This window comes from Tachypleus tridentatus, chromosome 4 (assembly GCF_004210375.1).
Source record: "Tachypleus tridentatus isolate NWPU-2018 chromosome 4, ASM421037v1, whole genome shotgun sequence".
NCBI classification, from domain to species: Eukaryota; Metazoa; Arthropoda; class Merostomata; order Xiphosura; family Limulidae; genus Tachypleus; species Tachypleus tridentatus.
The window spans coordinates 73,970,251-73,985,164 of NC_134828.1; the positions used below are offsets into that span (position 1 = coordinate 73,970,251).

The 14,914-nt window shown below is 32.8% G+C and overlaps 1 protein-coding gene across 1 annotated transcript in view; it reads right to left on the reverse strand.

Annotated features, from left to right (window-relative positions):
* Positions 1 to 335: 335 nt before the first annotated feature.
* LOC143249445 (N-acetylgalactosaminyltransferase 7-like) overlaps positions 336 to 14,914 on the reverse strand; it is a 30,867-nt gene continuing 16,288 nt past the window's right edge. The window contains 5 exon segments of the mRNA XM_076499296.1: positions 336 to 2,769; positions 6,090 to 6,188; positions 8,806 to 8,931; positions 9,263 to 9,341; positions 13,214 to 13,390. Of these exon segments, the coding sequence (XP_076355411.1) occupies positions 2,740 to 2,769; positions 6,090 to 6,188; positions 8,806 to 8,931; positions 9,263 to 9,341; positions 13,214 to 13,390 (511 nt within the window). The 3' untranslated portion in view covers positions 336 to 2,739.

Consider the following 14,914-nt stretch of genomic DNA (forward strand, 5'->3'; position numbering starts at 1 on the left):
GCACTAATGTTATACCAATAAAGTATATGAAAAGTACATGAGTTAAACTTATAATCTTGTTAAGTGATCAGCATTATTAGGTAAAGAGCTAAGAGTGACAATATTATGTTTCTAATGTATAAAACAAAAGAATGCAGAAGTATATAATGCAAATAAACAAAGTTTCCTTTAAAAAACATTTATATAACTCTTGCTTACATCATTGTACTGCCAAGGACCATCAACAGTTCCCAAGTGACAAAAGACAAGTTTTATGCGATGTGTATCGCCATCAATACATCTCTCTCCAACCCCAAGCTGGCCTTCCTCATTTAATCTGAATATCTAGTGGTATACAATGTTAAGTTTAATTAGATTAAAAAAAGCACTTAAATGTCAGACTTAAATTTCAACATTTTTTGAAATTTAAGTAGATAAGAAGAAACAGAAGTCTGTTTCTTTATCATGTGTAACATTGTCAGTAAACATCTGCTATAGTCATCACACTAAGATGAATTATTAATGAAATATTAACAAAAACTTATAAAAATAGCTATAATTTGAAGCATTGTATGAATATAGATTAAAATGCTGAAGAAGCTAATATGGATTAGAGGTTTTTGTTAATACACAGTTTAAGAAATGGTTGCCATGGTTGTGAAAAATTACATGTATCAAAGTACAGGATTTACATTTAATATCAAAAAGTCAGATATTACCTACAGGATATAAAAATTTTTAAAAACATTATAAGTGTGTTCTGTTTGTATTTGCAAGCTATGACTGATGACAGACTTTTATTCTAAGAAATGACATAATGGGCTTCCACTTTCAAGCTTATAAGTAAGAGAATTACAGAAAATTTTGAATGGACTGTTATTTTAGAGATTAAAACACACACACAAAAACTGAACATTTTAATTGATAAGTAAAAGCCATGACAATACCTTAATACATACAGATAAGAGCACATCTTCAAAAATTGACAAGCCTGTGCATACTTGCATTTTCTATGGTCCTACCTTTTCATTACTTATTCTTTTGGGTGTATTTACTTCTATGTTTTTGTATATGAGTATATACTAAAAGCCAAATAAAACATTATCAGAGTGTACATATATGTTGCTTTCACATTTTAAACATTAATATCACTGCTAAACTTTAAAAAACTTTTGATACTTAAAAATCAATGTACATACATAACAAACATTTCTGTTTTTAGTTTATTTTTGTAGATACATATATTACATATTTTAGCTGACATACATCATCTACAAATTACATGCATATATGTACTTTTCACACACTTATAAAATTAAATAGTTACAATAAAAGAAATAAAAATAGTCTGTAGTCACTGTTAATATAGTTGACTATTTCTTCTGACCATATCTCAAATTAACAATCCCTAATAAATAAATTTATAGGCTTCAATTTATATATGCAAATAATAAAATAATTGAAACATAGTAATAAACAGTTTTTGAAATCAAATAAATTGAAATTGTTTGATATTGACTTAATCAGGTTAAATTATAAATCAGAGAGAGAAATTTACCACAACTATGACAACTGAGCATAAAGAGATATGTTTTACCTGATTTTAATACCTATTTCTAACATATTAAACCAGTGCTTTGGGAACAGTGAATTAATTTTTCATTAATACCAATTCTTCCATTTTAACTTTCTAAATATTGATTTTGTCATGTAAAAATCATAATATTTTCAGCTTATATTACATGATTAAACAATAAAAATGGCAAAATGTTCTATGTTTATTTTTGTAAAGAGCTGAGAAGCCTCTGAACCCATAAATATAAGATCTATTCACTAGATTAATGATATAATCAACTAATTTATTGTTATCAATGTCTGAACTAAAGCATTGACCAGGCAAAGAAGTGAACATAGTTTAAAAAACATTTTGGTGTTAATCTTCAGCTTTAATAGGCTTACAGTGTATCAATGTTTGTTTAGTATTTGCTTAGAAAGGTATCCATTTTAGTTGAAAAAAAATGCAATATTTTTGTTACATAATATTTCCAATTGTTTAAAATAAACCAATGGAAAAATAATTTCCAGAACATACAACATAGTCATTAGACCTAATAAATTCCCTTATACTGAATCCCATCAGAACAATTACTTGTCTAGGTATTTAAAAATAATTAAATACACTTGTAGGACGAATGGTTAAAATAAAAAATAACTACTTTTCCTAGAGCTAGAAAACTTCAAGTTTAAAAGCATTCCAGTAAAGTGTATAATAAACTGATCTAAGAGAGAGTTGTTTCAAATCTGTCCATATTAACAGGGCCCATCAAAGAAATTATGAGCCTGGGAATACCCCCTCTTCATATGCCTTTTATTGTCCAGTGTTTTCTCTCTTTCAAGTTCACATTTTTCAATCTAATACTACTATTTTGGTATATTCCTTTTTCCTACCACACGCTTGCCCCTATCTTACTATTATCACTACTACTAGTATCATTGAAATACATATATATATCATTAAGCTGTGACACATCCCACAGAGAAACAGTTTATGTTGTCAATTCTTTGAGCTATGTAATGCACAATGAAACATTTCTTCAATTAATGTCAGATGCAATGAAATGAGCTTTTTTTTTTTTTTTTAATCAGGTCTAAGATCCCACTAAAGTATATACATGTGTGTGTGTGTCTTACTCCCTTTCTTTCTCAGATTCTGGTTCTTTAGCACTAGGACTCTCCACTTCCTCTGACAGGCCTTGCCTGTTAAAAGCTAGAACATAGGTGATAGTGGTACTGGAAATAAAGTTGTAGTCCCTTTTAGCATAACATAGTGATACTAGATTTAGCACAAAGTTTAAAACTCTTTCTTTTTTTTGGCAATATCTATATTTAAAATAGTGATGAAAGTATAAAAGTTAACACTTTCTATTTCATACCTCTCTCACAAAAACCTTTCTTGACTTTTACTGCCCTCTACTGTCACAAAATTTTGCTACCCACTATCCTTGTTACTCTACTTTTTACTGCAAATTAACATGCAAATAATCATATAACAACCCTCCACTAACAAAAATGCAACACTACCCCTATGATAACTAGTGCCTTCTCTAATCATGAACATGTTAATCTCTCTGAGATTGGTCATAACTAATCAAACCAATTCACATCAGAAGTGGGAGGATGGATGGGAAATGTGAGAGAGGCAATAATCTATTGTAAATACATTTTCAGTTCAGTAAAATGTTAACTTTCAATATGGTGCCTTACCTTCTCTCACAAATAGCTTGAATCCTGCATTGAACTAATGGAGGACCAGTGAGAACGTGATCCCCCTTAAGTAAATGTCCAAAGGAAGACCATGAGGTGTGATAAGGAGTTAAAAACTACACCCCAATGGAAGACCACACCATTTCTGAGCCAGGTATATCCTTTGTTCCTGAGTAATGTTTTGCCAAAATGTAAAGGGCAGGAACTTAGTGGGACCCTAAATAAATAGAAATAATGGGGCCCCCTGGTGTAGAATGGGTACAGCACAACAGACCTTAACTGGGAGGTCAACCTCAACCAACATCTGGCAGTATGTGGAATTGTACATCACATCCAAGGCAGGAAGAGGGTCTTGTACTTATCACCTCAAAAATGGTTACTGGCAGAGAAAAGAACCCCCTGTACCAAGAACCCATCTGTACATGTGTACATCACCACCACAACCAATACCATATCCACTGGGAAATGACATCTGGCAGTTGATAAGAAGGAGAAGAGCCCAAGTGGGTTGGTGTTCATCTCTGGTCCAAAACCTGCCAGCACTGGGAATCTGGTTTTCCAGTATGCAGTAAGAGGAGGGTACTCAGACTTATACCAGGGGGAATTCATATATCTCTTTCAGCTACAAACAACACCAGATACACTGGAGACTAAGATGTGGTGGGCAGTATGAAGAGGAACAGCAGTTTCGGGATTGCAGTTCTAATCCCAAACCTGGCAACATTGGGAATTTATTGCCCATTCCATGAAATGAAAGGTACTAGCTAAACAAATGTGAGAACTTACGTTGTTGGACTGTCTCTGATCAAAATCTGATCCACGGGAATTGACATCTAGAGGATGATAGGAAGGAGGAATGCATAAGTTGGAGGGATACACTGCATTTTTTGTTAATTTTTTAATTAGATACATCTACATATGGTGGAGTGCTATATCCAACACCTGGCAGCATCTGGAATTGTACATTCCACAGTAGGAAGAACATTACACCACTGACAGCTGCAGAATGCCACCACCCTACTCTCAAACTGAGTGAAATTGTGCACACTCAAGAGGACAGGCTTCCATGGTCCACCACCCCAGTGGCTAGTTACTGGTAACTGCCAAGGACTTCCATACTCCACTAAAAGGAGGAAAATAATGCACTGGAGAGTCTGTAGGGCCACAGCACCAGGGATGGTGCATTGGGTGGTCATGATATCCTATGTTGAAAAGCAGGGCAATCACATTGATGGAGTGTATCATTCAATACCTGGTGCATCAGTATTGTAAAGCAGGTATGTGGTGGACAAACATCAAATGTTATGGATCATCAGGGTCAAGCAGAGATCCACGTCTGTTTTACTCATGTTAGTCTATGAGTGTACAGTCAATGATGAATATATTTATGAAGCAAAAAACTGTGAGGTATACCTAGGAGCAGTCCAGCAGAACACCCCATCTCAACAATAGGTAAAAATGGGCTTGTGATGTGTTATTTTGTCTTTTTTTCTATATGTGATATCAATGTATATAAGACATATCAGATGAAATTGATCAACCAAAACCTGCTGCACTTGGAATAGTACATCGGGTCTGCTGTAGGAAGAATCTCAACATCACAGTCATCTAGCATATTCCCAGGTCATAGAGTGTGGATTTATGACTACGTCTGCCTGTTCAGGCAACACTCTCCACAGTGTGGGATCTAAATATTCAATAAAGGCCCCTTCAAAGAAATAGAAAAATGAACTGAGTACTTACTACAACAGAAAAACTTTTACAACAAGAGAAGATGGAAATGTGCAGCCATAAATATGGTATGAAGACAGATCTTATAGGAATAAAATACGAAAAGGCAACAATCATCAAAAGAAGGGGAAGAAAACAACAGGCAAATGAACTGATGAAGACATCCGAGAAGATTTATGGAAAGAAAGTTCACTGGCAAGATGAAGATTTCATGGAAGAAACAAATGAAAGGGAGCAATAGTGTCATATACCTTCCGAAATCCCTGAGCTAGCAAATGGATCTAAATATTCTACAAGGGCAGGGGTGGAACATAGGAAATGGAAGATAAATAAAGAACATAACATACCTAAATAACAAAACCCCTGAAGGGGAAAAAGATCTGGGCAGGCCTCTGAAAAAACACACGACTAAGAGGCATATTCAGGGTGGGGGGGGGGGTGCAAGTAGGCTGTTCAAATCCAAAACTAAAAGATCATAGAAAACTTTGTTAGGAGAATCCTCAAAGTGTTATAATTGTGGAAGGAAAGTAGTCAACCTCTGAGGGACAAAAACCATCACTTCACTGGCCAAGAATCATGGTGCTGACCCATTAGATGTGGTCTGGAATTCTGCTGTTGTAGTGAGAGTTATCATGACCACCTAACACTGTGAGTGTATAACTCTCAAAATTGAAAGAGGGAAGAAGATAAATAAAAGGAATGAAAATGAAAAATAACAAATTATCTGAAGAAGTAATTTAGAAAAGCAAAAACATGTGGATAGATTAAGTATAATGCAAGCAAAAAACACATCTAACCAGCAGGACTGCCAATCAAAAATTCATGAGTACATGTACAATTAGAGAGAGCACTAGTTATGACTGGAGTAGTGTTGCACTTCTATTGGTGAAGAGTTGCTGTATGATCATTTGCATGCTAGTATGCAGTAATAAGTGGGAGTAACAAGATATAGTAGTGAGCAGAAGGGTGATAATAGAAGGCAGTACAAGTCAAGTAAGCTTTCTGTGAATGGAGGTAAATTATAATATCAGAAATACACATTTTGTAGTAGTCTATATGCATATTTTTAAAATTTGGATGTGATAATATACAATAATTGAAAAATCATCACTTACCTTGTTGCTTCTAGAGTTATGGCAGTGACTCATGCCCACAACAGATGGAGGTTGTGAACTCACAGGGTCTAAACATTGGCTTGTCTGCATGCTGCGGATCTATAATAGAAATTCCGATATATTAGTTTTTTGCCACAGTCCCAAATCATATCAACAATTTTACCCGAATGTTTTTCATACTCAAGAAGAAGTTGTACTTTTTAATAATATAATCATTCTTCTGTGTTATTATATTGGTTTAAATTTAACTTTTAAATGAAAAAGAAAAAAAAAATCAGAAATGACTACAGGATTAGGACCTGAATCCAGGACCTCTACCTTACAAGCCAGTGTTCTACAGCTGAACTATTGAAGATACAAGCAATCTAATTAGTCTTCACTTATAATGTTTTTTACTATAAATACGATCACCATACTATATTTATATAGGTAAAAATACCAAATCCTAAAAAGTCTACGGTAAAAATTACCGATATTCAAGTCAAGTGTTTATATTTTATGCAATATATAACAAGTTATAGGTGTCAATCGTCTGTCTTCTTTCCTCCAATCACTTTCATGAGAGATAGATATGCCCAGTAGTTTATAACTCAAGCTGCTGCAAAAATCTGTTCTACACCTTTAAGTGTCTGCATGTTAAAAACATAAGTGCCAATCCCACTAATAAGTTAAGCGTAGCAATGTAGGAAGCAGGTGCTGCTAATTGATTTCCCTTACTCTGATCTACATTTCCAAATTAGAGCCGGCAAACCTGAACTTAAGGGTATCTGATCTTGTTCTTTAGCCCAGGTATTGCATAAGATATTGTTCAGACAGAAAATGCAAAATGCTTCAATAACATAACCTATTAACAAATTCAACTTTTGTTTTAATAAAACTACTTCACAATTTAACAGATTAAAACTATGTGAAAAGAAATTCTTCGTTCTTAAAGCCCAAGCAGAGGTAATTTTTAATAGAATCAAGTAATTTTTTACTAATATTTAGTGTTATCTATTTTACTGTATTTACAGTAACTTGTTTTGCACTAACCACTCCTTTGAGAGAGTGGTAATAGTTTTCATTTGAAGGGACCATGCACTGACTAAAAAAGTGCAGAACGAGATTATATGGTGTCTGCCCAAGCATTCATCTGTCTACAGTTTGAATAGCTGTGCACATTGATAAAGCTCAAAATTCACATTTGAAATGACAGAAGAACAGGCATATGAAACACCAAATTGTTAGGAATTAACCACATTATCATTTGCACTTCAAAATGTGATGTAACTCAAATAATGAAAATGTGTACTTACTCTAAGTTATTGTTGAGCAGTCCTTAGCATGAAAGAAAGGGTCAACAATTACCTTTTTTGGTGAGTGGCATAAACAGCTCGGAGCTTTGGCTCTCAGTGAAACCACAATTGCAACACAATTAACCTTTTAAAATCCATGGGTTAATCTAAACTAATGAATTAACTTAAAACTTTCCTGTCACTGAAGCTGGTTACTTTTGCTTGTACTTTTATAATATTGAGTTTTGAGTTGTTTTCTTCTGAAAGAAAATTATCTAGAATTATCAGTTACTTCCTTAAACTCAAAGTACAAGATAAGTTTATGTATCATGAACAAAGTTCAAAACAGTTTCCAAAAAGAGACATAAAGCACAAAATAATCTAAAGCTATTCTTGCCAAATTCTGGGGGCAACAATTTCATTTATAACCTCCTACACGAACAAGTAAAAGTGGTTTAACTCATAATTTTTTTTTAGAAAATTACAAAAACTTGTATACCACATTCTTTGTCAGAAAGTAAAACTTGCCTCACCTGTATAACACATTCTATATTAGAAAATAAAATTTACCTCACTTGTATAACACATTCCAAACTTAAAAGTAAAACCTACCTCAAATGTATAACACAGAATTTATAGAATTTATTACATAAGAAAGTTTTACTTTCTGATGTAGAATATGCCATGCAAGTTTGTTTTACATTCTAGTATAAAAAGTAATATTTACCTTCTTTGTATAATACATTCCATACTGGAAAGTAAAACGTACTTGCATGACACATACTATATTATAAAGTAAAATTTACCTCACATCTTTAACATATTCAATGACAAAAAATAAAATTTATTTCACTTGTGTAATACACTATGCTAGAAAGTAAAATCTGCTTAATTTGTATGACAAATACAAAAGTAAAATTCCCCTCACCCCAGTACAAGATTTTTTGGCAACAAGGGGAACTTGTACAGCACATCATAAGCAACATTCTTATTATACCACTTGAAATCTTTACACTGTCAACGCTTGCAAAGAACAATTTGTTCAGACAAGTCACCAGCATCATACTGACGTGCCATTGGTACCCGAGTGTAGAAATACTCTTTATATTCATCCATCCACACTTCAACAACTCCCTTGTAATTCTGTATAAAAGCAATTTCATCCAAAAATACGAGATGAAATTTTACTACAAAATAATCTGCTTAATATAAACACACACACCCACACACATTAATAATTCAAGTAAACAACACACTAAAAAAAACAAAGAAGAAAATTTAGCTACTAGTGTGAACTAAACTCCACTTATGTTACTGTTTTTCAACAATGTTCTGGCATTGTTCTTCTTGGTTTCATCTTGTATGATGAGAATTTTTAAACATTTTGGGAAAAATTGATAGTCACTTTACAGTTAGTACATAAGAAGACAAACAAAACTTACTAATGTAATAATTGGACCTTTTCGATTCTGGCCAAGCATTCCAAAGGTATAAGGCATGAACCCACGATATATATGGCCCACTCTTGAGAATGGTACCCATAAAATGCTCCCTCCACATTGCCAGATCTGGAATTTAGTGAGTTTTTATTCAGTCAAATAGTTTCACAGAAATAAAATATTTTCCATCACAATTCATTCCAAGATTCAAAGCAACAAAAATTGGATCTGACTGATTAATATTAATTATTATCCCTATATTTTTAAATATTCTCCTTAGAACTCAGTTTATAAGTAGAATGTAACAATGAGTACATGTACATCTAACTAGGTGTATTAATTCAATATACATATGTATATTTGTATAAAGATTTGTAATTATATTGAGAACAATTTGAAAATAAGAGTATTATAATCAAAATTCTAGGTAATAAGGTACACAAAAAATGTTTCTACAAACCTTAAAAGACAGTTCAAAGTTCTCTCCTCCCCACACTAACAATCCAGGATCATAAGCTCCAATTCTTACAAAATATTCTCTGTTGATGGCAAATAACCCTCCTGCATGAGTTGGTGATCAACATGATACAATCAACACCAATTCCAATCAACCACCGATTTTTGAAAGTAGTTATTTAAATTAATGTAATCTGTAACTTTTTGTCAACTGTTCCAATATTATATTTATCAAAAACATATTAAGTGTCAACTTATTAAATATTTTAAGAATAAAAAATAATTTGGATCTTACCAACCAACATAGCTAGGCAATTAATTTGATTAAACAATCACATACAAGACTGATTACATCAATTAGCATCATGTAAAATAACTGAACAATAGATATTAGGATTAAATCAATTAACACCACAAAAATAACAATCTAATAAAAACTGATTCTTCCAATTATATATTATTATTGCTTTTCATGACTCAAGCTATGCAAGCAATCAAAATACTGGCAGAATGATATCTTAATTATTATTTTCAATTAATTCAATGTCATTCAGTTTAATTAAATAGTATATCACAAGTTATGAAAATAATCCACTAATTGAAATAATTCATATTTTTAATTTTCCAACCACCCAAGTATCATATGATAATACTTTAATGAAAGTAACTGATTAATAAGCCCAATGATTAATCAATTATAAAACCCACCAACAAAAGTCCTTAGTTTCTGTGACTATACAGTTTAATCAAATAATTAAGCAAAAAAGCAACTTGGTCTTAAATTCTTCCATGGATTTCCAAAGTACCAACCAGTGTTTTACACAGATACAATAACTGTCATTGTAGGCTGAATTTTGACCACATTTCACTTAAGCATTTCAGTATCTTTTTTTCATCACCATTGTCTTCAACATCCTGAAGTCTACATTTTCCTTACCAAAAAATGTGTTTATGATAGGTATCTCCTCACATGGAATGGCTTGATCTCGCATGCAATAGTCTATGAGACTTGCATGCCACTAGTCTTGAGCTAAACTCCCACCTAAACATCATGTGCTTAACATGAACTGTACTAGTGCATGATGACACTATAATGTACAAATAGCCCTCCATCAACAGAAGGGAAACACAACTTCCTTGCACAGTGGCTCCTCCTAAACACTTGTACTCGAAATAAAATGAGACAAGAAAAAAGTGCGACAGATGTGGAGATGACAGGTAGGAAGAGGTGAATATCTATCAGAAATACATTTTCAGAGAAAAAAAAAAAAGAGTTAACTTCCAAGAAAATATCTCACTTCTTCACACAGAATACCTAGAATTGAAAATTGAAGCACTGGTGGTATCAATGTAAATATTAAACCTGGATGACCTCCCTAAAGAAAAGCTGACAAAACGTGACATATGTAGCAGGGGCTACATAGGGGCAATAGCTCTTTTCAACCAGGAAAGGTTATACTCTTTTTCTGGAAGGATATGGAGTAAAAAGCAAAAGAATCTTGTATATCACAGGAATGGGCAGAACTTTAGAATGATTAATCAAGCACATGTACAAAAGTACTCAGTTAGCCAATAAGTGTAGTGTGGATATGATGCAATTAAACCATAGAGTGTACATGTATCACCTCAACTCCTTTGAACTTACAGAGATGGGGATAATGAACCTGTACTGCTCCAGGAGAAGGGTACACTAGCTGTTTGAGGGGTATCCCACAAAACACAGACAGTGTTACCACTCCCCTACCTTCATCATATTGTGCTGCACAAAGTCAGTGAGGAACTCTATAAAGTCCATTACCTTAGTAACTAGGAATGATTAGTTGCTAAGTTCTCTCATGCTCAACTTGAAGAAGGGAAGGGGAAACCCAGAGAAATCCCTGGATCCCCACAAGACATCTGCCAGAAAGGTCTTTTATTGAAGACAGTGCAATGGATGACTGCAAAACCATATTTTTAAAAACTAACAAGAGTGAGCCAAAGAATTAGGCAGACACTTCCTTATGTTAGCTTTTTTCCATGATAGTCTATGGAATGGTGCAGTTTAGATTAGGCAACTGAGTATTTTAACTCTAGAATGCCATCATTAAATTTTCAATCATTAACACAAGGTGGTACAGAACCATAGTGAACCCATGCTGGTATTTTAAGGTTAATACCACAAGGATGCATCTGGTGGTTTTGAGGAACACTGTCTCAACAGGACACTAGTAGAGCCAGAGCAAATGGGCTGAGCACTCTTCATTACACCTGGCATGATGCAGATTTTGGGAAGTAAGGATACCCTTGGAGGCAACACCAGCCACCTGGGCAATCCTATAAAAGAGAAAAGGATGATGAAAAAGAAAATTAATTTACCTTTCTCAAAGGCCTTTTGTAGTTGTACTGAAGAACAGTGATTGAAGGGAGTCAAAATCCCACAGTAAACAAAACAGTCAGGTGAAAATAATAGTAGACAAATGTGTGTAGTTTCATCCAAATGCCAGCCTGAAGGATCTCACTCTAGAGTCACAGAAATAAGAACAGGAGATAAGAAAAGATCATTGTAAATCCATGAATATACTGCTGTACTAGCAGGGGGCCTGTGCAAAATAATTTATGTCATAGGTAGAACCAGAAGCATACCCTGATTTTTTGTGGTATTTTGACACGGCCAGCTATCCCTTTCCAACATATCATGGGTCAAAGACTATGTCATAATGTTTGTTGACTTGCATTCAAAATTTTATTGAATGACTATTTGATGAATTTATGTTAGTATGTTTGGTACCAACCAGTAGATTATAATTCAAATTTTAATATTATACATTATCAAATACCACGAAAGTAAATAAAACACAAAAAACAGTTAAATGTCCATTTTTTGTGTGTATCACGTGGTATGTTGAATGCAGTAATGGTTCAAATTACAAGTATGATGTCAAAATACTGAGTCTACAGTTTCATATGTATTAGAAACTCAAATTACTGATATTGATAAGCTAGAAAATAAAATAAGAACCTCATATCTTTTTTATTTATTGTGATATTTCTTATGTACTAAATCAAACACAGATGTTCTGTTCACCTCTTTCTGTTTTTGGACTGTATAACAGTCTATTATATACACTTACTTGTGTATATGAAATGTGAATAGCCAATCAAAAACTCAGAATGTCCCCCTTGTGGTTTCCTTGGCCATTTTCATGTGTTAGGTGCCATCTCATTCTTTCAAACGAAGACTCCAAGCAGACTTCAATACAGTTTAGTTACTAAGTTTGATATATAATAGTGGAATTCTGTGATCCTGATATAATAATTTTGTTATAGCAGTAATATATACATTAATAACAATAATAAGATTCCTAGTTTTTGACCCCTCCTAACTACAAATGATGTTTGACCTAAAAATTGTATACAACGTTTAGGCATCTCTCTCCACTTATTAATTTGTCTGACTTTGAGAAGAATAAAACAAAATCCCTGAAAGGAGAAGTATTTTAAAGGTTTCCAGGATACGTCCTACAGTGACCTTACAAATCATAAATTTATCTAACTCTGATAAATTTGTGAACAATCAAACAAAGTCTTGGGGAGGCAGAGAAGTTTAATTTCTGTCAACAAAATTCAACCATAACAAGCTTGACTATTTGACAAAAATTGTCAAGAATCAGTTACACCGTCTTTAAACAGCAGCTCTTTGAAAATCTTGAGACACACAGGTAAATGCTGCACTGAATTTCCTTTCCTGGAACTAGACATTCATATGATACAATAATTATAGTTTCAATTTTACAAAAAAATATTATGTTATCTTTCAAACTAAAAAAATAACTAATATCATGCTTTAAATAGGCTTAAAAGTACTACTTCAGAAAGATTAGTCATAAAAATATTCTTACCACAATACTACAATATTTCCAACTGTCGTATTCACAATAATTTTTGTTAACTATGTTATTAAATAACTTTTACTAACTTGTATGGCTCAGTAAAGTATTTTCTTTTCTTCATTTCTTCTTCATGGATCTCTGTTTCCTTGTACAGCATTCCCCATTCAAAAATACCTCGAAAGTGGGTGTTGCCACGATATACAGGACGATATTCCAAAGTCTCCTTGTCAATTCCATCAATCACAGGCACTGTCATCACTGTGCTAAAAATAAATAAATGCAGTTCATTGGTTTGATAACAGATTTACAGCAAATAAAGCATTGATCTTAATTGATATGTCCATGTTTGTAAAATAAACAAGATTTCTAAACATGTCTTGATATAAAACTTATGGTGATCCATTTGTATTCAAAAGTTTAAATTTACTCAATCTTACTTATGAATTATAATGATTCTTGGTCAGTTACCTTTATTTATTTGCCCCTGTAGTTAATATACTTAATAACATATAAGGAAGCTTTGTATACAATATTAACAGGTTACAAGCCAAGAGCTTATGGCTGTAAAATTAAACTTGTGTATCAATGTAAAACTTTTAACTAGAAATGTTATGAAAAAAACCCTTAAATTAATATTTTATGTCACTAGAACAACCAATAACAGGTTAACTACTAAGAAATTAAAAAATCCTTTGATGACAATTTTATGAACCATATTTGTTAGTCTTACATAAGTCTCATTACACTATGTAACATAAATTTTGTTCCTGGATAGTGTGTGTTATTTCTTAATTGCTTATGATGTAAAAGTACAAAAAATGGCCACTATTCCCTTCATGCTTTGCTTTTGTGACCTGGACAATGAAATTTAGAAATTAACATATTTTCTATGTAAAAATGGACAAATTTGCACATTTTCATTAACATAAGGTCTGAATAAAACAACATATGAATCAAGATTTACATGTATTTACACTAAAGTTATGCAAAAATGAACAAAAATGTTTAGAAGTGAGTACGTTTTCACTCTTGTCTTGATAAATTGGCCACATACACAGCAGAATGCATCTGGAGAATGCTTGCAGCTTCTTGATGCCATTTCTCATAAAATCAGATAGGCCTGTGTGTTCACTTCAGCAGCTAGAACATGTCTTCTCACTGAAGTGGTGAGTGGTGAATCCCTCTTTATATATTAGTATGGAAAGTTCTAGAAAATTCTAAAATGTTCTTAAAAATTCTCGTAAGTTCTACAACATTCTAGAAAGTTCTTGAAAATTCTTGTAAGCTTGAGAAAATTCTCTATCAGCTACTCAGCACTGAATCTACCTGTAATGTTCTGGAAAATGGGTATATTTGAAAATTTCATTAGCCAGGTCACAAAAGCAAAGTTTGAAGAGAAAAACAGGTTTTTTCCATTTACTTTAGGCATAAGCAATTGGGAAATAACACTTTCAGCCCAGGAACAAGAAAAAGTAAAACTTTTGTTACATAGTGTTATTAAGTAGAACAATTTTGCAGTTGTGCTTATTCATCAGTGCCTCGAGGTTCAGAAAAGAAATTATGTTACTTTTTTATTTTAGATCTTTCACTAATGTCAGCATTTACAATTTCATGAAAATTCAGTGTTTTATTTATGGTTTGTTATACCAGTAATAAGTTAAAGTGTAATATATTTTCAAAATAATTAATAGTTTTGTAAAATTTTTGAATGTTAAAGTTTTTTCCCCCCAGAATTAATTTAGGAGTACCATAGAAATAAATCTTACAAAGTATTTCCATAAATGAAT